Source organism: Mastomys coucha, unplaced genomic scaffold, assembly GCF_008632895.1.
Source record: "Mastomys coucha isolate ucsf_1 unplaced genomic scaffold, UCSF_Mcou_1 pScaffold14, whole genome shotgun sequence".
In the NCBI taxonomy this organism is placed as follows: Eukaryota; Metazoa; Chordata; class Mammalia; order Rodentia; family Muridae; genus Mastomys; species Mastomys coucha.
In genome coordinates, this window is record NW_022196896.1 from 40,746,966 (window position 1) to 40,774,595 (window position 27,630).

The 27,630-nt window shown below is 36.9% G+C and overlaps 1 protein-coding gene across 10 annotated transcripts in view; it reads left to right on the top strand.

Annotated features, from left to right (window-relative positions):
* CUNH8orf34 (chromosome unknown C8orf34 homolog) overlaps nt 1-27,630 on the top strand; it is a 488,320-nt gene that overhangs the window by 186,519 nt on the left and 274,171 nt on the right. For all 10 annotated transcript variants that reach the window (XM_031366855.1, XM_031366856.1, XM_031366861.1 and 7 more), the window contains 2 exons: nt 5,278-5,450; nt 13,355-13,521. In XM_031366855.1, the coding sequence (XP_031222715.1) occupies nt 5,278-5,450; nt 13,355-13,521 (340 nt within the window). The remainder of the gene's footprint in view (nt 1-5,277; nt 5,451-13,354; nt 13,522-27,630) is intronic.

The following is a 27,630-nucleotide window of genomic DNA, read 5'->3' on the forward strand; positions in this document are numbered from 1 at the left end:
ACGCACACTCAGCTCAAGGTCCCTCCCATCCTTAGTAAAAGGCCCACTATGCTAATCTTCTGGGCTAGCAGAGACAAGTCTCTTTCTTGCTAATTCCTAGGAGTGGTTCAGCTGCAGTACATGACTGAGAATGTGGATTCTACTTGACCTTGCCCTGGGATAAGTCTCCCATTCTGTAAGCTTCAGCATCCTACCCACAATGCCAAAGGCAATTAGTCTGGATGGGTAACATTGTTTATTGTCTAGCTATTAGTAAATCATATCTTGGTGGGCACCTAGCATGCAAGTTCGCAAGGACATATCTGGACTACCTCTGAGTTAGGGGATGCCAAGGAGACGATGCAGGAGACTGGTTTCCATGAAGCTTTTGCCTCATAAACTGCTGTCACTCAAAGTGTGAGTGGCACTATGGCTCCCTTTATCTTGGTTAACCAAAACTCCACAGTGGAATAAACTCCATTTCCCACAGCCCAATGATTTGCCTCAGTCCCATTTTCTTTTACTAAGTTAGAACAATAGCAATTTAAAATTCTCATTGTTCTTCTCCATATTCATGTCTTCTACTGAACTCTCTACCTTGTCTTCACATTAATGATAAGTCAAAAATCTCCTCTCAAAGTAATCTCTAATTTACACAAACACACACACACACACACACACATAATCCTCATTATCTCAATACCAGTTTTAGTGGAAGTTTATTTTTTTAAATTTTTGTTACAATAGTACAGTGACAGAATTAATCCTTTTATTTGCACGTTGAAGCTACACAAATCCCTACTTAGATTACTATCACTCCAGGAGGAAATCAATCAGACCAATTACAGGATCCTGCTTTTTATTTCATACTGGAATCCTTTCATTTCTTGTTGTTCTAGTCATAACTCAGAAAACAGATGTTGAGATGTCACAGTTCTTGAAATATTTGGATGTCCATTGTTTATTTTGGCTGCAGAGTCAGAAGATTTTAGTTATTGTCACTTAGCCCCATTACTTCAGCTTACAGCATGATGGAAGGAACATAGTAGAGTGAACCGTGTCCTTCATGGTGTCTGAGAGCAAAGTAAAAGAGAAGACCAAGGCTCTAGAATCTACTTCAAGAGCATACTGCCATGAACCAGAATCCCTCCAATAGACCCTTCTCTCCTGTCACAGGCTGGAGACAGTCTCCAGCACACAAACTTTTTGGGACATTTAAAATCCCATGCCTGGCAAGAGCCCAACTTGTAACAACAGTAGAATTGATTGTGGGTTAGATGGTGGACAGCATGTTCCTGGAAAGAGTAGGTATGGATGAAACAGCTGCTTCCTGGATATCTGTGCTTCTTGCTAATGGACAAAGCTAAGTACATCTGTGAGCTGTGGGGGCTTTCTGGCTAGGCATTCATTTGCTCTTGAATGTAGCTAAGTACAGGATTCTGTGTCTTATTTCATAGTCTCACTGGATACCTTTTACTCCCTGCCATTCTAATCAGAACTCAGAACTCTGTGGAAATTGGGGAAAGGGCAGAGAGACCTGTGGTTTTATGTTTCTAAACAGTTCATATTTACAAATTTATCCTTCCATCTTTAAGTAAAATATTTATCTATGAACCTAAAAAAGTTTCCAAAAGATCTTGTGCTGTTACCATAAATTTTAATTGGATGTGGTGGCTCATGCCTATAATCCCATTAGGTGGAAGGCAGAAGCAGGTGGATCTCTATGAGTTCAGGCCAATATGCTCTACATAGTGAGTTTCAGTTCTGTGACACCAGGATTACATATTCAGACATATATACACATACACCCACATACACACACCTTTGTGTGTATGCAGATGTGTGTGTATGTCTTTAAATATATTTCTTATTTACTTGGTGTAATTTTGTACTATTAAGAATAGTTCATTTTATTAAAACACTTTCAGAATGATATATACACAGAAATGTTTATTGAGCTTAATCCAATGTAAATGAAATACAAAATACAAAAGTTTGTTTCTTCAATCTATTGCATCTGAACAGACTAAGTTTCAAGAATTTTCAACAATTTTTTTTAAGAACTAGTATTTGTTTTTTCCATCTTTTCATCAGTACCACCACAAAAAGGCTTTGTGCATTTAGAAAAGTACAAGTGGTCCAGTCCTCGTGAATCATGTAAAATAGTGGCTCACAGCTGCCCTGACCCTGTATGTGCCCCCCCCCCCCAATTGCCCTACGGTCAGCTATTTCTCAATAAATTTTTGTGCCAGCTGAACCTAACCATCACAAACATCAAGCCACTTACACCCTCTGTTTGTTCTACTTCCCAACAGTGGTGACGGCTACTACTCCATTTAACTTCCCAGCAAGCAACCATGGGTTCTTCTGAATCTTTGGTGTTCTCAGCATTTGGATTTCTCCAAATCTTAAGTCCTATTTCATCTTTTCCTTCACAGTTCCTGCAGCCACACTTTTCTTTTGCATTTTCTTTTTACCAGTTCATATGTTCCTGTGAGGGGAGAGCAATGAGAATATCTGTCTATTCTGTTTCATTGTGTAAATAACATTAATTAATAACATTTAATTAAATATCCAGTTTTTCCCTGTAACTCAGAGAAATGTCCGTTAAATATATTCTAAGTCACATTTGATGTGGTCTTAATCTTTAAGTTAGTATCTAAGCTATTACACATTGTCTTAAAAATTGTGTTTTTTTACATTCAGATATTTAAATGTATACATTGTGTACTATATTACATTTCAATAATATTTTGTGAATTATAAAGGCAAAGAACACCAGGTCTGAATATTTGAAGAATTGTTCAAAATTTTTCTAATAGTGAAAGTTTTCTGTAAAGGAGCTTTAGGCAGAATGTGTTTCTCAAATCAGGATATTTCAAACATGACTAGACAAGTACATATTTGTCATGGAATAGTGAAAAGGTAAGGAATCGACAAACCAAGTTATTGAAATCACCTCCCTCTCCTTTTAGATAAAATTATTATTAGAAGCTCTTTCTTCTTGCTATAGTTGTTCCCAGTGCAGCAGTCAGTTCTTAGCACACACTGTGCCTTAATAAATAATAGTAAGTGAGTCCTGAGCTGGCCCAGAGCTTGGTTGGCCACCCCAAAATTTCTGTGCCACCTTTAACCCAGGATATCTTGTAGGCAGAACAAATTGTAGGTTGAAAATTTTGTGGCTGGGATGGTGTCCCAGGTCCTCCAGTGTAGGTCTTACCTGGTTATAGGGAATGGCAGGTTCAGGCTTCATATCCTCCATTGCTAGGGTCACTATCATAGTTTCCTGGGAGTTTCTATTGTACTGTTTATAGCATAGTTACAGACATGCCAACCCCCACCTAGATTCCAGTTGTCTCTACCAGTACTCTCTTTCTCTCTCTTCCCACACCTGATCCCTCCTGTTCATATGCCCACCCCCTCACGCAGACCCCTCCCATCCTCCTGAAATGTCTATCCTACTTCCCCTTCACAGTGAGATTCAGGCACCCCTCCTTATATTTAGCTTCTCTTGGTCTGTCTGTTGTAGCACGGCTATTCCTTACTTTACAGCTAATATCCACTTATGCCATGAGAGGAAACCCACCCCTGATGCCTGGAGAGCCCAGAACTAGAACTAAGAGTTGGATAACCCAGAACCTTAGGATAGACACAAACGCAAAGAGTGTGTGTGTGTGTGTGTGTGTGTGTGTGTGTGTGTATGTATGTGTGTGTGTATGTGTGTGTGTGTATATGTGTGTGTGTGTGTGTGTGTGTGTGTGTGTGTGTGTGGAAGTGAATCAATGAAGTGACTCTTATTTATATTCTTCTATACTCATAATTTGGTACCTAGACTAATTGTCATCTGAGAGACTTCATCCGGCAACTGCTGGAGCAGATGCAGAGACCCACAGGCATATGTTAGGTCAAGTTTAAGGAATCCTACAGAAGAGATGAAAGGATTTTAGGAGCCAGAGGGTTCAAAGATATCATAAGAAAACCCATAAAATCAGCTAAGCTGGGCTCATGGGGGCTCATAGGACTGAACCAACAACCAGAAAGCTTGCATGGGACTGACTTAGGACCATTGCATGTATGTTACAGTGGTGTAGGTTGATCTTCTTGTGGGCCTCATAACAGCAGGTACAGGGCTGTCTCTGACTCTGTTGCCTGCTTTTGGAATCCTTTCCTCCCACTGGGTCACCTTGTCCAGCCGTAAAATGAGAGGAGGTGCCTAGTCTTCCTGATATGCCGTAAATGATTGATACCCATAGGAGGCCTGACCTTTCCTGAAGAGAAAGAACAGAAGAGTGAATTAGGGTAGTGGTAGAGGTGGAGAGGAGGTCAGGAATAGGGACTTGGAGGAGAGGAGAGAAGGAAAGCTGCAGTCAGGATGTAAGGTAAGTACATAAAAATAAAATTGAAAATGATGATGAAAATGTTGATATTTCAGAAATACTGAAATATTTATTATAATGAAAATATGCTGTAAATCTCTGTGCACATTTTTAAAAAAATCTAGTAAATGAATTGATGAGTGAATTATAAAGCAAATGATGAAGATAAGTCTACACGAGGCTTCAGACAAAAATTAGATTATGTAGGTATTTCCTTTTGTTTTGATTTTTTTTTTCGAGACAGGGTTTCTCTTTATAGCCATGGCTGTCCTGGAACTCACTCTGTAGACCAGGCTGGCCTCAAACTCAGAAATCCGCCTGCCTCTGCCTCCCAAGTGCTGGGATTAAAGGCGTGTGCCACCACTGTCCGGCGGTATTTCCTTTTTAACTTGACTTTTCTTTTTACTTAAAATATGTCTAGTAATTACATATACTCAACATTCTTCAACAAGATTTTCTTGGGTCATAGCCAACAGGTGAATCGAAAGCATTGCCTCATTTCAAGTATATGAAACCACATGGTTTCAGCTAACCCAATCTACTTGTCATTGCTATGGACCTATTGCGTGTGTCTATGACATCTCTGAAAGTCCATAATGCAGCACAGTATAAGAAATGCATCCAGCCCACCCTACATCCTCATAGTTGTATTTTCTAGCTGCAGCTCATCCCTGTTCCCTCCATTCAGAATACCGGCCCACTCTTCTGAGAACCCAAATTCAAGATTTCACTCCCAGACAATTAATCCCAGTGGTCTTCAGGAATTAGTCTAAATCATAGAAGGTGGCATTGAGCAGAAATGGCGAGAAGCAAAGGGGCATTTTGGTTCCAGTGAGCCCAAACAGAGGAGGCTCTTTTCCTGTTAACTATTAACAGGCAACAGTAATCTAAAGCAGTGCTTTTTATCTCTTTGTACCTGCAGGAAACATTGGCATTCAATTCCTCTCTTCTGAGACCTCGTGTGATTGGGGAGTGGATTGGCAGAGCAGAAAATGATGCTGATCCCCTTGCAGCTGAAATGCTGCAGGCACCAGTTCCACGGAGTAAGAATGACTCATGGGAAAGTGAAGACAGCGGCTCCAGTCCAGCAGGAAGGTGAGGTGGATCTCCTTCGTGAATCTTTATGAGTACTCATTAAACCGGAGAGAGAAAATAAACATAGGTACATGATTTTGTTCTGTCGTAACGAAAATTGATAACTTTGCATATGATTAAAAAATTAACTAGATTTTTCATTCCATAATGTCTCTTAAAAGTACATAGACTAATCAGAAAGAAGTAGTTATTTACTCTGTCTAGAGTAAGCATAGTAAAACGCTGCTTAGAGGGTGACGATGCTTGCCCCCAGCCTAGTTCGATCTTCCTGGAGACTACATTACAGAAAAGCTCCTGCAAATTGTCCTCTGAACTCCATACATATGAAATGAGCATGAAGAATCAAGTGTACTCACACACAAACACACATATACAAAGTAACCAAACAAATAAACAAGTAAATAGTATTGTAGTAAAAATGTTAAAAAATAATGTTATTTAGATTTGTTCTTGAAAGCTTCTCCTTCCTGTGGGGACTTCTAGGAGTTTGCACATATACTAGGCAGATACTTTCCTCTGAGTATCCCAGCTGGATTTGTGTTTTGATTTTTCCTTCTTATTTAAGTAGTTCCATTTCTTTGTTACTAACACCAAATGGAGAAATAACTTCAAGGTTCTAAGCTGTAAGTAAAGACCAGCTGGAAAACTGGGCAGGTAGTTAAGAGTTGGGTGGGGAGACAGGAAGGTACTAGGAAGAGGAATCATCAGGGAGAGGGGAAGTCTTCCATGGGTAAGAATTAGGGGACCAGCGTAGTTAAAGTGGACTACAGAGAAAAGTCTTGTTATAGTCATTTAGGCTTACAGATAATAACTGTGGTTGAATATAGCTATTGTGTTTTCTCAGCTTTAGTGATTTAATTTATAAACTATAATGTTTTTAGGACCTTAAACGTACATATGTCTTAGCTACTGTTCCATTGCTGTGAAATACCATTACCATGGCAACCATTAGCGGAAAGCATTCAGTTTAGCAGCACTCAACCTGCGGCTCTCCACCACCTGAAAACACATATTTCCCATGCTCTGAGGAACTGCAACACTGTTCAGGAGCAAAATTGCCGTTATAAAGTAGCAACCAAAATAAATTTATGGTCGGCGGTTCCTAGGACTATCAGAAATATGTGGTTTACAATGACTGTGACACAGGTTGAGAATTGCTGATTTAATTAATGTCTTGCTTACAGTTTCAGAGGGTCAGTCCATGATAATCATGGTGAGAATCATGGTGGCAGGCAGCCAGGCAGGCTTGGTGTTGGAGCAGTAGCTAAAAGCTTACATCATGATCTGCAAGCAGCAGGCAAGGAGAGAGCCAAACTGGTCCTGGAATGGGCTTTTGAATCCTCAAAGCCCACCCTCAGTAACACATCAAGAAGATACCTCCTAATCCTTTCCAAACAGTTCACCAACTGTGAACCAAGCATTCAAATATATGAGCTTATGGGAGATCCTCTTTCAAAGTACCACTCCTGGGGCTGGAGAGATGGCTCAGTGGTTAAGAGCACTGACTGCTCTTCCAGAGGTCCTGAGTTCAATTCCCAGCAACCACATGGTGGCTCACAACCATCTGTAATGGGATTCTGACGCCCTCTTCTGGGGTGTCTGAAGACAGCTACAGTGTACTTACATATAATAAATAAATAAATCTTTAAAAAAAAAACAAAGTACCACTCCATACAACTTTTATTTTATTCAGATCACATTTTCCAGAATGGTGGCAGGAGATCTATCATAAATGTCTATGTACTGAGGTGAAGCTACATTGACATGTGAGATCATGTTTATTAGATAAAGTATATTTACCATTACCATTTTGGGGTCTGACCACCATAAGAAATACAACTTTAAACAGAAAAAGGGTCAATCAAGGAAGCCAGGTGAAAATCACTATGCAAGAATTATGAAACACAAAGAAGTAATTTAAATATTCATGAATGAAAAGTTGACAGGACTGTAGGGCCCTGTTACTGCTATTAGCTGAACACTACCAAAGGTTTTTACTCTGTATAGCTTAGCCACAGGAACTTAGTAATGCCTATGTTAAATTTTCTATCAACCAATAAGTATTTTTTCTCAAGGAGAGAAAATTGTGTTTTCAAGGTTCCTTGGCTCCCTCCTGCCACTTGGCTTGAGGGAAAAGAGAAGTTCAGAATACTCACTAATGTGTTTCAGAGTTAGAGAAAATTGATTCCATTTCCACATGAAATAACTTTAAATTATTTAAATAGTTAATGTGCCCCGAAAGGAGAAGCAGACCATGTCTAAAAGTCCATTTCTCTTCTGAGAAATGCCAGATCAATTTCACCTGTCAATGGGGGTAATTTTGTTCCTAATGCTAGACTCATGAAACTCAATAGACTTCCATACTTTCTCATTGGCAGATCTTTAATTCTTACATGTAAAATAGAGAAATGTCAACTTCTACCTCATTTTCATTTATTCATAATAGTATCCACAGTTGTTGATTGCAAATGTTAGTGTCTCTATTTTCTTTCTCGTGTCAGTGAGCTCTTATTACCCTGAGATTCTCAAGCCTAGTTGTAGCTCTTTCTCAGTCTATAAAAATGTTTCTCAAATATTTGTTCTTCTGTCCTGAAAAGCCATCTCAGCTTCACTTTACTTTGTACTTAAAATATGAGCTGAGATGTCACTTGTGGATTGAAAAGGTGACAATGTCTTGGCTAGATCCTAGTTACTTCAGAAATATTACATGTAAGTAGAAATCACACATAGAGAAAAAAACCTTAGGCTACAAACTATTTTTCTCCCATCTGAAATTAGAAAACAGGGCTCCTGTATTTCTGCAGTGGCTTACATAACAACTGAGGGAATAAGAAATGCTAGAGAGAAAATTTTAAAGTTTCTAGCGCATAATTAGAGAACTAGCCTTTGTCATTAAATAGTAATAATACATGTTATAATTTGTCAATGGTAAACACTGAGATTTTAATTATAATGATATTCTGAATTCCTGAAAGCAAAGCTGATTTTCAAGATTCACTTCAGCCATTTTTTTCCTACCAAGACTGGCACATAACTATTTTTAATAAATATCTGTTACACGAATGTAGGAGGTGTGGGCTATTACTATGCCCATGCTAAATAATTCACAAGAAAAGTCACTGAGTCTGGTTTTATTTTGGGGCCATTGCTCTAACTTAGTCTTGTCTAATAGAAAAGAAGGAAATAAGTGGTATGTAAGTGGCTGTTATTGCAATGCTCAGCACATAGACAGCTTTTTTTTTTTTAATGCTGAACAACAAATACATAACATTCACCGCAGACTAGAGAATTTAATTGTAAACCAAACCTTAAAAGTCTTATGTATAGAAACTTACCCAAAATATTTTCTTGGAGCTTTTATTACAAACAATATTACCTACCTTTGACATTTTCTTTATGCACCTCAAATACATTATAAAAAAGTCAATAATTTATGTCATATAGGACTGTCAATTAAAGTGCTAACTACAGGTTAGAGTTAAGATAGTTGAAAGAACAGTTGAAAGAACAGGTTAGAATTAAGATAGTTGAAAGAACAGGTAAAGTAATAGAATAACACTGAGACTCCAATGTTAGGATCATGGATCTTAACGGTCCTTGGGTACATCTCGAGACATCTGTGGACCTTTTGATGTTACATTCAAATTGGTATATAAATATGATGAAAGATATTTCCTGACTCTTTTCTGGATTCTCAAACTATTAATTAAGAGAGCTCATAGAAGAAAGCATCAGAACAGAGACAGAGGAAAAAAAGACAGAGGGAGAGAGGTGAGCAAGAGGAGGGAGATGAAGAGGATGGGGTGGGAGATATGGGAGAGGAGAAGAGTGAGAAGGGAAGAAGAAGGGGAGGGAAAGGGGAGTAAAAAAGAGAGTGTGGGGGGAGAGAAAGGAACAAGAGAAGGCAAGGAGAGAGGAGAGAGAAAGAGGAGGGAGGTATGTTAGGGAAAGACCCAAGACTTTTCATGTTTTTCATAGCGTCTGAATTCTGGCTCTTGCCTGGCTGGATATTGGGAAAGCATATGCATCGGCTGCACTTTTAGAGTTTCTATAAGCATATATTTATCATATAAGTGTAAATAAAAATTGAGTTTAATGATCCTATATAATTTTATTTTTAGCTATCCTAATTAGAATTTGTAATAGCTGTGTAGCAAATTTCTTAAAATTACTTTATCTTAATGTTGAATCAGTAAATAGGTTCATCAAGTCTTGAAAACATAATCAGTTCTTTTAAAGCTGAACCATCTAATTAAACAAGAACAAAACCCATAAATATTTTAGACCCTGTAAACGGGTTTTCTTAAATAATTGTTATTAAAATGTTAATATTCAATACAATTAATAGGAATCTTACAACTTTAAAATAAACTTTAAATTGAAGCTAAATTCTCTTTCTATTAAGTTTTCATTTCATTAATGTTCAGATTGACCTTAATGTTCAATGCACAAAGCCTGGAACTGTTTCTTTCCATAGAAAGACAGTCATAGCTGCATATTCAATTGAGAGCCATGCATTCAAGTCATCCTGTGTGGTTCTATGGGAAGTAAATCAGGATTGACGTAAGAAAATAGATTGAAGTAGGAATAACTGTTTCATACTCAAATTTTAAAACAAGGACTGTCAAGTTTTAGCTCTTCTGGACATGAAAAAATCCATAAAGCACATGGCAGAGATAACACCAAATTTCACAATTTAAGGTCATAAGGAGATCAAACCTTTGGGCAGGGATATGGATAGAACAGTGAGTAAAGGCAGGTACCGCAACATCTGAAGAGCTGAATCTGACAGAAGACTATTCGATATTGCTCTGTGCTTTGTGAGTGTTAATCTGCTCCATTCTTATGGAACTACAGTTATTGTTACTATCTTCATCTCTACATCAGGAAGAGTTAATCAAGTCTCAAAGTGCTTTTATCCTCTCTCAAGACAGAAGAGCTGGGAAGTGGCTGTGCCAGCCTGTCTTGAGCCAAATTTTTGTCCTCTTTGATGTTTTGCTGTTCATCCATTTTTTGGAAAGGACTTCTAGAAAGCCCACAAACCCTAAGAGTTTTAGCTTCAGATCAGGAAAAGAGGAGAGTCCAGCCTGCTGATGGTGTGCAGGACATCCCGTGTTCTTAGGAAAAGCTCTCCTCATCCCACCTACCACACTGTGTTCCCAGGGTGCCCGCAGCATGACCTTCTTTCCACCTCTTCCATTCTCAGGCTATGGTGCTCAAGAAAAGCAAGTGTGATTTCTGCTTACAAGCCTTGCCCACTGTCAGCTCTCTAAACAATCTCCCTTTCCTTTTCCACGATACATCCGTCTTTCAAACATGATGTAAGAATCTCACAAATCACACTATTTACATTCTTTACATCTAGCCAGCATCTTCTGATAGCAGTAATTATCCAACAATAGTAACCTCATATCAGTCTCCCCCTGAACACATTTCACTGTTCCTGACTTGATGAAACAGGAACATAATTTGTTCTGCCCAGACATAACTTCTCATTTCCTTTCTCTACTTATTCTCTATTTTTGAATTCTATTCTTTCCCCACTCATCCTCTCTACATTTTCTTTAATCTTGTCATGATTGTCTGGAATCTATGGTATTATTTCAGGTATTTCACTCCTCAGCATCTCCTAGCCTTCTATTTCATCCTCTCTGGTACCCAACTGGAACTGGAACTCATGGTGTACTGACTGCTTCCCATCTACCCTGTTCCTCATGCTTCTCTGTATCTATCTTCTGTCAAAGCTAGTCACTGAGAGTATAGACTGGGAATAGACTCAGCTCTTTTGTCCTTTCTTGATAAAAAGATCCTTGTGGAAATTCAGTTCCTTTCTCTTCTGAGATGGGACCATCAAAGGTTGGAGAACACGTTCTACACTGTCCAGTTTCTCTAAACCATGAGTACTCAAATTCCAGACACACTGGTCCTGACAATGAAATTGCCACTTACATCTGCTCTGATCACACACTGACTCTCTCTAACTACAGCCTTAAGTCCTGTCTTCTTTCTCTCAAATATCCTATTCTCCATTTTATTCAGGACTGATGTACCTGTGTCTTACTTCATGGAAAAAAAAAAAGAAATGGCATTTCTGGCTTCTGGTTTTCCTGTGTCTAAGCCCTCTGCTTTCTTTTGTGAAAAGGAGTGAACTACCTGAGACAAGTCCCCCACTTGACAGTAGATCTGAGCTCAAACTCATTAACCTAGCACAGTGATTACCTTTGTTTGGTCATTACAGAATACCTCTCCTAGCCCTTTCTCATCTGCATGCATGTATGATGCTATTTCAGACTAGCAGAAAAGGATCTGTGTCAATGTATCCTGGTCACAGGAAAGTCTTTGCTTCCTCACAGTCTGACACTTTGTTCATCTACCTGGAGGCATCAGTTTAACAACCTGGGTATCTCTTTTATTAGACACCAGGAGGGACTAGTGTGAGCTACAGCAACATGAGATATAGCAAGCAAATGAAAACACAGAGTAAGGGCTCTGACAATTACACTGTTATTGGACTTCAGACTAGCTCAGCAGCAGGTTGATTGCTTTATAGATTACAAGAATTTACAGGGGGCACACAGAATCCTAAAGTCATATCCAAATGGTACAGGACACAATTTTATAAAATACCCTTCACACACAGAACGAGAATATCCACATCCTGTGTGCTGAAAGTCATCAGTGTCTATCTGAGATAACACAGATAGTAGAGTTACCTAGCCAGGGATTAACACAGTCATCATAAAAATGCTTTCATAAGTAATTTCAAATTTCTTGGCAATATTTAAGTACACAAAATACTAGGAATAAACACAAATTATAGGAACAACATGAAAATTATAGCATTGACAAAAGAATTACCAGAAATAAAAATAGCATAAACTTAATAGTAAGGCAGAGATAACAGAAGAGGTAGCACGTCTTTTGAATTGTCCTGTTCTGAACAATTGAGAGGACATAGACTAATACATATATATATACATACATACACAGGGTCTGAAGATCTTGCCAAGAGATTAAGAACATTTGCTGCTCTTAGGGGAACTACAGCTCCCACTACAGGCTGGTCACAATCCATAGTCCTCCTAAGAAGGTGTCAAACTCCAGTCATCTGGAGTTTCAGATGGTTGTGAGCTGCCACATAGGTGCTGGGAACTAAACCCTGCTCCTTTGCAAGAGCAGCAAGTATTCCTAACTGTTGAGCCATCTATTTTGTGCCCTAGGAATAAATCTGAAAAGCAGGCAGAGGTAACTATCAAATTGCTTGTGAGGGAACAATCGTTAGAAGGGCTATGGAATTTTCATCTAAAGCTATGGGAGCAAAGGGCAGCTTCCCATCCCAGGCAAATGACGACTATCAACCTCACCCCTTACGCTGTATGCCTAGGGAAACTGTTTCCAGCAGAACTCTCCCTAAGGCAAGAATGAATGGAATTCTTCAAACAAAAAGAAGTAATAAGAGGGAATCCTGGGACATCTGGAAGCATAAAGGAAGAAACACAAAATAGGAGTATATTCAGTGGATTATCATCATTACTTTTGATTTTAATGAATCAAAACAAAATGCCACCAATACCTCCATACTTGTGTTTTGCTTGACATATGCCTGTAGAAATCAATGAACAATTTATACCTTCTAGTTCTTACTGGATCAGAAAAAGTACTAAAAGCATGGGTCATGTGGCATCAATCAGAAGAAACACTTCAGAGGGCAGGAATGTGGGCCTCAGCACTGGGCAAGAGTTGAGTATCAGGGGGTGTTTCAGAAACATGCCATTTCCATTTTCCTTGTGAAAAACAAGCAATATGCAGTAAGTTTGTGTGACACTGTAGTGGAATGAAATTGTGTTGGCTTAGTAGATTTTGTTGACTGACCACAGCTAACCAGCATGTCAATATTTCTTCAGCTTAAAGATGGAGCCCAAGACAAAAGGATTAAAGCAGCAGCAGCAGCAGCATAAGAAACTCCTGGCTGCAATGCTTTCCCAGGATTCCTTCGAGTCCATCCACAGCCCCACACCATCTGTAATAGAAGAAGACATTGATAATGAAGACGATGCAATGGAGTTGCTGGGTAATTTTAAAAATTAATAACTTCTCTTTCTTGTCTTTTCTGACAATGTAAAAGTGTGCAGTAATTGGGGATTTTAAACATTTTGAATAGTCTTGTCTAAGGCAAAGGGATCTTTTTAACGTACACTTTCTTTCCATTAGAACTTTATGAAGTTGCATATAAGAACTAAGCTGAACCTATGGAACCATGTGAAACATTCCCTAGACTGTACTATGTGCTTTGTATATGCAGTGCTCTCTCCTCTGACATCATCAAGCTTTATTCTCTGTGCAATTGTGATAGGATACAAACCTGACTGTCTTATTTTCTTGACTGCACCTACTTTCTATAAAATGCATCCTCCTTTTAAGAAAGTTTTGTGATTATAAGGTTGCTTTAGAAAAATATCATAGAGTTGAAAGATGTTGGCAGTAGATTAATGTTGGATGCCTTTCATGAATGACAGGGAGCCTTGCAGAGATTTCAAAGTCTCTTTACTCATTACCTTCACACAACATCATTAACATTGTAGATACAGTTTTTCTTTTAATAGTTTTTCATGTTTTTATTTTTAGTGATTCAAGTATGTGATTCTGTTTCAGTAGAAACATTCTCATATAAATTATCTTCACAGAAATTAATTGATACTCACTTTGGGAATTTTTTTTTCAGAATAGGCTTTCTCTGTGTAGTCCTAGATGTCCTGGAACTCACTTTGTTGACCAGTCTGACCTTGAATTCAGAGATCCATTTGCCTCTGCCTCCTAAGTGTTGGGATTAAAGGTATGGACTACCATGTCTGGCTGGAAAATCATTTTTGCAAAAGGATATGAACTTTTCTTTGCAAGCAGTCCACATGTAAAATGGTGTGTTTTTAATTGAGTGGTACTAGCTATGCTATTATAGAGAATTAAAATATTGGTATATTCTTTTATATTAACATTCTATTATATTTAAGCTGGAAAGAGAATAAATAATGTATTTACATATAAAATATCAATGCACTACAAAGGTACTTTGTTTAAAATTCTAAAACAGATTTCTTGGAATTAAGTGTTGATGGCAGTTAATTATGCTCTATATAAATGATAAGTCTCCATACATACACCTGCAAAGGTGTTATTCAGTAGATGATGGCAGGGTTCAAGGTCTTTCCTCATGGTCTAATAGCTACCTTGAGTCTAGAATTAAGTAGACTGAATTATGGCACTTTTCGTTGTTACTATTGGCCCTTGTTTTCTTTTAAGCAATTGAGTATTATTCCCCTAACTTCTAACTAATCATTAAAGTGACAGGGCTTCGGGATATCCTGACACCCTTATCCATCCTTCACTCACTACAAAAGACTGACCTAAGGTCATAAAATAAAATTATTTCTGTTGCAGGAATTTTTCAGTCATGTTAAAAATGTAAAGTCGTCATTTCCACCATGTTCTTTACCTATGCTATCGCAGTCAAATACGATGGTGACTCCTAGTGCAGCAGTGGGGGCACAGGTTACCACCGCACACTTGTTTCAAGTAGCTGGTTCCTCTGATTAGTCCTGCAGGACAAGGGGATGTAAATCTGGGAGGTGGAGTGTGTCCAGACTCCTAAGGACTTGTTCACATACATATGGGGTCTTTTCTAACTGTGTCTATCAATTGCTTCCCTGGTGGTCAGGGACAGTGAAAGAGATGATTGAGGGACTCTTAGGAGATTCACATGTCTACTTCATGCTGATGGTCCCAAGACCTCACCTGCTCTGTTTAAAAGTTTCTAGCTTTCTAAGCTGAAGACCAGAGATTGGGTCTTGGCATCTACCTCGTAATAAGCTATTAGCAATTTGCTCTCATTAATCTTCTCTTTATAGATGTTTTGCCTGCAGTCCTACCAGGGTTAATGGTAAAGAATAGTGGAAGCTTTGGGAGTTCTCTGTGTAGTCTCATATCTCGGCCCAGGTGGCTGAAAGTGACCCTGCTCTGTTAGTGATGAGCGTTCCTTGTAATGGCATGCAACATTCAATCACACAGCGGTAGTCTAAAATAACTCCACATGCATTTTCCATGGTTTTGGAAATGATTCCAGAGAAACATGAGATTGCATTTAGCTGAAAAAAACACAAATGTTAACGATTTGAAAATTTATGCAAAATCAAAATTTAGTACATAGAATCATTGTTAAGATGTAACAGATATTGTTTAAAATATTGTTTGATGATGTGTTGTAGAATGAGCTTGCTGTAATGTGTTCTTAAGGTTTAATTTTTTATTACCTGTGCCATAATAAAATAAGCTGAGAATGTGTCATGCATGGAAAGTAATTTGTAAATGTGAATTGGTACGTAAAATATATGATTTTAGTTAATATTAACATAAAAATGAATTACTCATCAATAAAATGTGTTGTCTTAAACAGAAAATCCTTTAGTGAAGATAGTACATATAAATAAACTTAGTTCTTCTTGTCTTTATTGAAATGCAGTGTTGTTAATATATGTTGTTTATATATTCACAGTTGTTTAAATGTATGTCTGTGGATGTACTTTATAGACATATTAGGCATGGGTAAATATACTTTAGGATCCATTATATTAATTTCTATAATTATTTTAAATTCTATTTATAAATTCATAGTACAGAAATAACTGCTTATGAAAGATATGAAATAACCGCTTACGATAGATAGTTCATTATCTATCAAATATTGAACTCTCTGTACCTGGAGATTTAAAAAGACCTCAATAATAAGTACCTGTAAAATTGACTCTAGATGTACAAGACACAGAATAAAAGCATCTTCCCACTCACCCTAAAGATACACTTCTCCCCCATAAATGTAAGACAGTGGCAGTAATGTTGGTGGTCATACTGCCACATAACAATCAAAGTTATGGAGTCTTTCCAGAAAATGATCACGTTTTCTAAAACACCTACTAAAATTAAGAGTTTTTCAAAAATGTTATGAGACAAGGTGAGTTTCCCAGATCTTCTGTGGTTTCTTTCTTTATCTTCAAAGGGAGTATAAGGAACTGTTAAGGATGTTTGACTGTGTGACCATCTCCCCATTTTCCTTACATTGCCTGTTTTCATCATCATGTTAGAAATGGTACAGTAGTAAACGAATAGAATGATTAGTAAAAAATTAAAAAAAGGAATTTAACAGTAATATGTAGTTGATTGCTTTCTACACAGTTTATTCTGATTTATCCCCATTTATAAAAAGCTAAAATAAAAGGCATAACTAATTTATTACACACTTTAGTTGAAACTATTACTCATAAAATATTTTAGGCCTTCTTAGGTTTGAGGACAAACAGAGTTTCTAAACATCATATTTCAGAGATGCTAAACCCACTAAATATAATTAGTTAGACATTTTGGCCTTAGCTCAGAATTATATAATTTAAATTTAAAGCTAACTCTACATTACCTCAAACAAATAACACTGCTATAAACATAATTTGCTCATTTTAAGATAAATAGGAAAATGCAGTTTCTAGGTCTCAAATATCTTAACAAATAAATCAAGTCATTATTGGCAAAAGGCAGAAAGGATTTACTGGAGGGACTCATTAAAGTGAGATGGCCTTTTGGTCAATTCTTCCACATCTTAATGAACTTTGTTTAAAATAGACATTCACTGTCATGTGTTTGGCTATGTTGGAGGCATTCCTCCCCCCCAAAAAATAATCCCCAACTTACAAAGTAAGAGCAGGCCGTTGCATTTGAGAGAGAGGAAGGCTGTCATCAAGGAAGGGCACTCTACATGTCGTTTATACTTTGCTGACTTAATACGTATGAGCCAGTCTAAACTAGAAGGGACCAGCAACATAAGCCTCTTTGTTTTGTTTTTTTCCCTTATAGCATTGATCATTTGGAACATCAGAATAACAAAGTAAACTGAAGTTTCTTCATAAAAAAATGATTCTTTATAAAAATTGTGAGGATTTTCAGACATTTAACCACTAAAGTATTTCAATATTAACAGTAAGGTTGCTTAAAATATTAATTTATTCAGTATAATATAAAAACAAGTTAATTTAAATTAGTTCCCATTGTAGATAAAATATCCAAATGAGTAATACTTTAACATATAATAATTAAACACTCTGAAGGTTAATTTTTTAAGATACTGAAGAGAGTTACCTCAATGCAAGTCAGTTTTATTTCACAATATAAGATATTCTAACAAATTCCATTAATTATTCTTCAGCTACTACCACAAATTAATCAAACCTTATGGAGAAGCACTAAATAAATCAGTGCCACTGCAAACCTAAGACATCCTGAAGTTGTGTGAGCTATCTGTCACTTGTCGTAACATCTCCCCTTCGATAGAAGCTCTGTAGAAAGTACGATTATGCTCTGAGCTGTAACTTCAGTTGGCTTTCATGTTGTCATTGCCTATATGAAATCCACATAGACATAATCACCCTGTGATCCAAGGGCTTGAATACTGTGCTGGCCTCTTTTGGTTAGAATGGCATTTTAGAAAATGTATTCTAGCACATGCTTTCCTATGGCAAACACTGTATAGCTGCTGGATGTGGATTTTAACATGACATATGAGGAGTGTTGCATCTTATATTTAATTTTAAAAAGCTACTTGATCTTCAAGTTTAATGATCAGGGCAGGTGTTGTGGGACAGCAGATGATGATGCTTCATCTCTCAAGTCATTTATTTCATGTTAGCAAGATTACCTCCTAAGTCTGTATCTACCACTTACAGAGTGAATTTGAATGTTTGTAAGGCTTCAGATTTGCACAGATACATGAGTCTGGACTACAGGTGTTGATTCTCAAGGTTTGGTTTGCTTGCGAATTACCAAGGAGCCATCTTTAGACAAGAACTCAGCATTCCCCACACCCAATAATTTGTTCATTAAATTTGAATCCAACCCATGAAGCAGATTTGTTTCAATAAGAATGCCTTCCCAACTATAGTAGATTCTGTTACAGGCAGTCTGTTGAACTCATAAGAACACTGATAGAAAGGATATAAGCAGTAACTGAGAAGGCTCACTGATCAATGTTTATATCCAGAGATCACAAAGTAGAGGTTTCTGAGTCATCTACCCTACTAATTTGTTCTGTGTTTGGAATTCTATGCATGCTTTGTTCTCTTTATTTGTTATTTTTATTTCTTTTCAAAGATACCAGAATTTTGCTACTAGTAGTGAATACCCTGTGTGGAGAATGCGCTTTAAATAAGTATAAGACAAGAAGATGTCACCAAAACCATACATACCACTTGATATGGCTTGTATGGCATGTTATAAGAAATGCTTCGCCTGTAAATAAACAATTCCAACCATTAAAGCACATTGATCCAAGAGAATAAAGTTAATAGTTTGCAAACAATTTCTAAACATGTAGGCAAATCCTTTATAGTACTGATTGTACTTCAGGTGAAAATTGCTTCACTCAGCAGACAACTGTTTCCAGTTATTTCTGTGTAGGTTTGCTTGAGATATATTTATTAGTTACACTGAAGTACGAAGTGACTGACACCTAACAACGGCAACATTTAGTGTGTTCTTCACACACATACTGTGGCTTTTCCCTGAGCATTGTGTGAGCTGCGGGCCACTGTGATGTGGTGTAGATGGCCTGGAAAAAGGCCTGTGCTCCAATTCTAAGGTCCAAATCTTCTCCCATGCTTCCTCTTGCTAGGTTTTTTTTTCACATTTTTTCTGTTTTGGTTTTGATTTTTAATCTTTTGCTAATCTCTGAGCTTCAAGCAATTAGTTGTGAATTGACAGATGCACCATGGGCCCTCCCTACTGCACAGGCATGAAGTAATAAGATATTCTCAGAGAATGAAATATTCCTCTTCCATCACAGCTGACAGGAACACTGGGGAAAACGGACACGGATTTATGTACGAAACTCTTCTCCCAGCCGGTTATGATCTCTAACCCATGGCTATGTTATGCAATTGGAGGCAGAAGAAAATATGTGCTTTCTTTAACTATGGAGAAAAGCCTTCGACAGTAAGAATCAGTGTTTCTCACAACACAATAAAATACTTGGAGAGCCAAGCTCTGAAACCCCAGATGTGACCACAGACAAGCGTGCAGAGTGCTGCCTGCCAGCTCACAGTACCTCACCTCTCACTTGACCTGTGAAGATTTAAGCAGGAGCCATGAGTTCTGTGATTGTTAAAATGGGGAGGAGATTGCTAGACTTACAATTTACAGAAAAAGAAGAAAGTTATGTTATATATATGTAGAGGTTCACACTAGCAGACACAGCTTGGGAAAGAAGAGAAAGTGGTGCTGGGTCAAGTTCAGAAAATCTAGAACTGTGATTCATGTTTACATGTTTCTGTACAGATCAATTATTGAACTGGTTATAATACACAGGATTTAATAATGCTTTCAAGTTCTCTTAGAAAATATGAAAATGTTTGAACAATTTTGCTTTAGTGTTAACTTGATGAATGTGAAAAATCAACAAAATTCTATAGTAGTGTTAAATATTATTAGAGTTTTATTGCTTTAGAAATAACCTTTTCCTTTCATACATAATGATGTGATATTGCAGGATGACTTTTCAGCCATGTACTTATTTTTATGTAATTTGAATCTGAACTTTTTGCTCTATATAAGACTAATTTGAAATTCGCACAGAATCACAACATTGTTAGATTTTTATTGGTTGATACAAATGAATTGTAATTAATTTAGCAATGTTTGCAGCTTAATATCAAAATCAATGGCTTATTAAAGACATGTTGCAATTCCTCTAATTTCTTTAAATCTGGTTTTATAGCTAAAATGTGTTTATATATTTCTATATCATAATATACTTAGCCACATCTTTAGTTATTTTCAAAGAAACACTTAAGTGAAACAGAATGTTAAAAAGAATGTTCACAAAACTCGACAACTATTTCCCCAAAGAGTTGTTCTTGTAAAATAAAACTTTCTTTAAAAACCACTAACATTATGTTATATGTATGTTTTTGGGAATCCGTAACAACAATAAGTGCATCCATTTACTGATGTAAAGTTTTTAAGTGAAAGATCGCCAAGAAGTACAGTGGAGAATTTGAGGTTGTTACAATGGAAATCAGTGGAGATTAATCATTTCTATTATATTTTTTAACTTATATCTTTCCTGCTGCATCCCTCTGTCAGCTTGGATGGATTTGTCCTTGTTAAAATAAAATGTTCTGAGATTTTATTTAAAATTTTAATTTCTTTAAAGCTTGCATTTCCAAGCATCACCAGAAGAGGGTTTAATGGGTCATTTTAATTATTGACAGTCAGTAAATAAGTGTTTCAAAATATTAGCATAGGTGATATTAGTACAATAAAGCAAAAATCACATTAAACTTAGGAACTTGATTTTTCAAGAATGGCCCAGTGTGTGAAGTTAGCAATGACAGGGCCGTGATGAGCACTTCAGCAGTGCTGCAGATTGTAGGGCTGGGAACAGGGACGCCCTTCACATTTGCTGCTAGAAAAGTAAGATTAATAAAAATGTTCAGTCTTTAAGGTTTTGTAAGGTTATATAAAATAATTCATGCTAATGTTCTCAACCATCAGGCAAGCTAGAAAATTAATAAAATTATTAAGTGGATTCTTTTCTTCTTTCCTTTTAATGTGTGAAATTGAGTTCATGTAAAAAAATGAAGTGAGACAAGCGAACACTTAGGTTTGCCCCATATATTTAGAAAGCATTTATACAACCTCTGCAACTTGGTCATTTATTTACCTTTTAAAGATGGATACTGACAACTTTCTGAAATTTTATAACATATGAAGCTGATTTCCCCTGGTGCTTTAGATCAAACCCTGGCAATTTAAACAGTACCAGTATTATAAAAGAGCGTAAACATGTTCGAATTCTCCTGATGATCTAATTGAACAATTCTTCACAGCAATGTGAATATTCTAGCTCTTTTTAGCAGGATGAAAAGCTACAAGTCTCAGTGTGATTTTATTGTTGATGTATTGGGTTTTGGTGCCTAGTTACTTGCCTCCATGATTTGTAATCACAGTCTCTGTCAGTTCTGTAGCATAGAAAGTCAACATCTGGGGTATGAAACCACAGAGAGTAGGGCCTGTGGGTCTCATCTTGTTATGGGAATGGGGGCTTTGGCTAATAAAACGCTATTGTTTCCAAGGCTTGCTCTTCTGTACCACTTTTCAGATTACACAACACTAACACATATGAAGAGAGGTGTGTGTGTGTGTGTGTGTGTGTGTGTGTGTGTGTGTGTGTGTGTGTGAAAGGAGAAGGAATTGGGAAGGAGAGAGGGAGGAAGGGAGGAAGAGAGAGAGAGAGAGAGAGAGAGAGCACTTTATCTTACCTTTATGGGCTTTTGACCTGAAATTTCTCAAGTAGATTGAATAATACTGTGATACCACCTGTGCCTTGCATCTGGGTAGATGAGTTAAGGCAAGTTCTGTAGTTTAAGATGGAGACAATATCTCTGTTTGTCTGCCATAAGATGGCAAGACAAACCCTGAGCTACTTCATTTCTGTTTTGATAAGAGAAATTGAAAATGGGAGAGGAGTTACTCTCTCCAACAAAAAGCTTTTAACTGAGATAGAGAGGGAGTGAAAGAGCAAAAGAGAGCTCTAAGAACATATATGTAAAAGCAAAAGTCGGATCTGATGATTTTTTGAGTTTCCTCAGTTTCCGTTGTCATGTTTCCTTTTCATTTCTGCTTTTGTTGATTTGGATACTGTCCCTGTGCCCTCTGGTAAGTTTGGCTAAGGGTTTATCTATCTTGTTGATTTTCTCAAAGAAGGGGCTCCTGGTTTTGTTGAATCTTTGTATAGTTCTTTTTGTTTCTACTTGGTTGATTTCAGCCCTGAGTTTGATTTTTTCCTGCCTTCTAATTCTCTTGGGTCTGTTTGCTTCTTTTTGTTCTAGAACTTTCAGTTGTGCTGTCAAGCTGCTAGTGTAAGTTCTCTCCAGTTTCCTTTTGGAGGCATTCAGAGCTATGAGTTTTCCCCTTAGGACTGCTTTTATTGTGTCCCATAAGATTGAGTATGTTGTGGCTTCATTTTCATTAAAGTCTATAAAGTCTTTAATTTCTTTCTATATTTCTTCCTTGACCAAGTTTTCATTAATAGAGTGTTATTCAGCTTCCACCGGTATGTGGGCTTTCAATTATTTTTGTTGTTACTGAAGACCAGCCTTAGACCATGGTAATCTGATAGGATGCATGGGATTATTTTAATCTTCTTGTATCTGTGGAGGCCTGGTTTGTGAGCTATTATATGGTCAGTTTTGGAGAAGGTCCAAAACTGAGGTATTGAAAAGAAGGGATATTCTTTTGTTTTAGGATAAAATATTCTATAGGTATTTGTTAAATATATTTGGTTAATAACTTCTGTTATTTTCACTGTGTCTCTGTTTAGTTTCTGCTTCCATAATCTGCCTATTGTAGAGAGTGGGGTGTTGAAGTCTCCCACTATTATTGTGTAAGGTACAATGTGTACTTTGAGCTTTAGCAAAGTTTCTTTTATGAATCTGGGTGCCGTGCATTTGGAGCATAGATATGCAGAATTGAGAGTTCACCTTGGTAGATCTTAACTTTGATGAGTATGAAGTGTCCCTCCTTATCTTTTGTGATAACTTTAGGTTGAAAGTTAATTTTACTCGATATTAGAGTGGCTACTCCAGCTTGTTTCTTAGGACCATTTGCTTGGAAAATTGTTTTTCAAACATTTCCTCTGAGATAGTTTCTGTCTTTGTCACTGAGGTGGGTTGTCTGTATGCAGCAAAATGCTGGGTCCTGTTTATGTATCCAATCTGTTAGTCTATGTCTTTTTATTGGAGAATTGAGTCCACTGATATTAAGAAATATTAAGGAAAAGTGATTGTTTTTTCTTGATTTTTTTGTTGTTGTTAGAGTTTGAATTATGTTTATGTGGCTATCTTCTTTTGAGTTTGTTAAAAGAAGATTATTTTCTTGCTATTTCTAGGGTGTAGTTTCCCCCCTTTTGTTGGAGTTTTCCATTTATCATCCTTTGAAGGGCTGGATTTGTGGAAAGACAATGTGTAAATTTTGTTTTGTCATGTAATATACTTTGGTCCTTCTTAGAATGGGGAACAAAATACCCATGGGAGGAGATACAGAGACAAAGTGTGGAGCAGAGACTGAAGGAAAGGCCATCCAGAGACTGTCCTACCTGGGGGTCCATCCAATATACAGTTTCCAAATCTAGACACTGTTGTGGATGCCAACAAGTGCTTGCTGACAGGAGCCTGATACAGCTGTCTCCTGAGAGGCTCTGCTAGTGCCTGACAAATACTGGTTGTTCATAGCCATCCATTGGATTGAGCACAGGATCCCCAATGGAGGAGCTACAGAAAGGACCCAAAGAGATTCCAGCCCCATAGCAGGAAAAACAATATGAACTAACCAGTACCCCCAGAGCTCCCAGGTACTAAACCACCAACCAAAGAGTACATATGGATCCATGGCTCCAACCACATATGTAGCAGAGGATGGCCTTGTGGGACATCAATGAGAGGAGAGGCCCTTGGTCCTGTGAAGGCTCGATGCCCAAGTATAGGGGAATGCTAAGATAGGGAAGTGGGAGTAGGTGGGCTAATGAACAGGGGGAGGGGAATGGGATAGGGAGTTTTCAGAGGGGAAAAGAAGAAAGGGGATAACATTTGAAATGTAAATAAAGAAAATACCTAATAAAAAATAAATAATAAAAAAGCAAAAGTCAAGGTCCACAAAGTAATATTCCTTTAACAACATGTGAATATTCATAAATACTGCCTTTACCTAAAACAAATACTCTCACCAGAAATCCCAATGATGTTAAAGTATAGATATTGATACATTATTATTTAATTTAATGGCATTGATTCATTTAGTAGCCAAAGATTTAAGTAAATTGCTGGTTATAAAAGAAAGAAAGCAGGGTGAGACAATTTGTACATGATGACTGTTATTCTCATGCCATCTCTAAACTCTTAATACTCTTAGTTCCTCTCTATTTCCCTCCTTTCCCTTTCTCTTCTCCTTCTTGAGTTGAATGTCTGGCTATATTGCCTAGGCAAGTACTAGATCTTGAATATTTCTTTATAACACATGAGAAAAACTATCCAAAAGGGACAAAAAACAATCCAAGATTAAGAGTAACACACCAACAATACAATGGCAAGGGAACAACCAAAGTAATTCTTTGAAAAACAGAGTGAAACAAAACAAAACAAAACAAAGCAGTGTATTGTAGAAAAAAAAGGTTAAAAAGCTTGACATCTCTCTTATAACTCTACACTCAGAAGGCTGAGGAAGGAGGATTGCAGGTTTGGCCAACCTGGGCTATATGGGTGTGTGTGTGTGTGTGTGTGTCTGTGTAACATTTATAGATAGATTGATAGATAGATAGATAGATAGATGATAATGTATGATAGATAGCTCTTTTTCCCTTTATGTGATAGAAATACCAATTGTTTTAACCTTTTTCTACAAAATTAAATATATACATATTATGAGAAAATGAGTAAATATATAGAAACATATCTCTCTATATAACTATATAGATAAATACAAATATTAATATATAAATATATAATATAAAAAGAGAGAAGGAAGGGAAAAAGAAAAATCCAAATTTATGAAGATGGAACAAAACAGAGGAGAAAATCAAATAAATAGAAATTATATAGGCATAGTGATTTGCAATGGCCAAAATAATGAAAAAGTGTTGTAAAGAATAATGTAGGCATAATTATAGTATCTAGTCCAAGATATACCCTAACAGTTATGGCTTGTGGCATTGATATAAACGATAGATCAGTGGGATGAACTAGAAGGATACTTCTACACTTATGTAGTTAAGGTGGTTTAAGAGAGGAAAACATTTTTTAAATATTTCTTCTGGGAAAGTAAAGGGATAAAAATAAGTGGGTTCATATCTGGTTCATGCCTTTAATAAATTACTTTTAGATGAATTTGATATATCATCATAAAAACAGACTCTTAAAACTCTAAAATTTATAATTTTTTATGTAAAATTTTCCTGGAAATCACAAAATTTACTAGGAAGAAAATAAAAAGTTGACAGACTGAGGCTCATTAAAATTATGATTTTTTTCCTCATAAAAAGAAAAGAAAAAATAAAGATGTAGAAAACTTGCCACTCAGTAGCTGTAAAAATACAAATGATATGGCCAACAGAGCTCGCACCAGCGAGTATGCACAATTTAACACAAATGAAGTTTTCAATGGAACAACAATCTCAAGAAAAATAAGCAAAATGAACGTAGACAAATTTGTAATACACATATAAAGAATGTCGCAACATCATTAGCCACTAGGGAAACATGATTTAAAGCATGAGATGCCACTTTCCCTGAGCTATAATAGCTGAAATTAAAGACCAACGAGCAAACGGGTAAGTGTGCATCAACCAGCTCCCTGCAGCACTGCTGAGAAAAGGTTCCAGAACATGTCTGGATAGTATCTTGTAAACATTTAAATATGTCCTTACCCTGTGACCTAAAATGTCCTGCATGTTTCCAAACAATAAACCTTGTTTCCACAACTACCCTGTGTCACAAACTGGGCTACTTAAAATAATCTAGTAGGAACCATCCAAGTGCCAAACAACAGCTGTGGTGTATCCGTACAGCAGAACGCTACTTAGCAATTAAAAGTAGAAGGAAGAGTATCAATGCATGCAAAAAGATGGATGAACTTCATGGCCAAAAACTGAGTTCTGTTCCCCAAAATCCTATATGTTATCAATAGCCTAGCTCAACATGATTGCATCCTGAGGTATGACTCTTAGAAAATAATCAACGCTAAATGAACTCTGTGCTGTTTGCTAATTAGATAGGATTGCTATTTGTTATGAGAGTGATTTCCCTCACAATCACCATTTACACATGACAGGCAGGAGGCTGGAGTATACAGATAGTGTGTACTAACTGGACGCTGACTCTTTTTAGAACTATGACCTTGGGCACTTAAACCTGCAGGACTGGGACTGAATTAAGGCATTCACAAACCCTGTTGAGCCAAGGAATCCAGACACCAATAATTGCATTCTAAATTAATTTAATAGCAATACATTTATGAACAGGTAAATTTAATGCTCAGTAGATCAGAATAGTAGAAGGTGGTGGACTGAATTGATATTGGTACAAGGAAGTCTCCCGGATGATAGAAGGCTTTATAACTTGATACATAGATGTATCCAGCTCACAAAATTGTATATGCATGGTCTGTATTTCATTTCACATTGTAATTCTAAAAATTACCCAATTCTTGCATGTAATAAACCATGGTTGAGTTAAAATTAAACCAGATATTGGTATTCCTGAGATGAAATTTGATGATATTGAAGATTCTGAATGTGAGTGGATTCTTTTCTACATTGGAACTTGATACAATTTCACCTTGCATATTTTTTTCATTGACAGATTTTATTACGTGACTTATATTTAATTGTTAACATTTACAAATACTGAACTGGTGCCAGTTTATCTTCAGTACATATTATTGGCTAAATTAGGAAACATTTCCAATGTTCTATAAATGACAGCAATACAAGGCCTCTCTCATAAACAACGCTCGGAGTCAGTACCATTGAGACAGGCTACCACAGTCTACTAGCCTAGAAGCTGTTGTGTAGCCAGGAGCCTGCGACTCCTGACTCTCTAGCTTCTACTTCTCGAGTGCTGAGGTCTAAGTTTTCATGCTTTGTTTTTCCAACTTTCTAGTAATTTTTAAGTTGTTGAAGACACCAAACACATTTCCTATCTTCAAGTTTGAACACTTATAAACAAACATGATAGAATATAAGAAAATGGAGGAAGGCACAATCCAATCACCTTTTGAAGACAGGTGATTTACCCTTTGGATGGAGCAAACTGAGATGAAGACATGCTTCAAAGTCAATCTGCTCTTGAAACAAAAGTTAGGAATATCATCTTTGATTCTTAAATACAAGCTTTTTGGAAGCTGTCTGGTTTTCTCCTTTGTTCTACTTTGGAAAATATCATTCTGTCTTTGATAACTAGGTGTTAGCTGTCCAGGCTTTTCTATGCCCAGCCCAGTCTCCAAATAATGACATGGAGGCATTTATTCACTTAAGTAAATTATTTGTTTACTTAACAGACCTAATTCACTTTATTTTTCTTGTATAAAAAGCCTTATG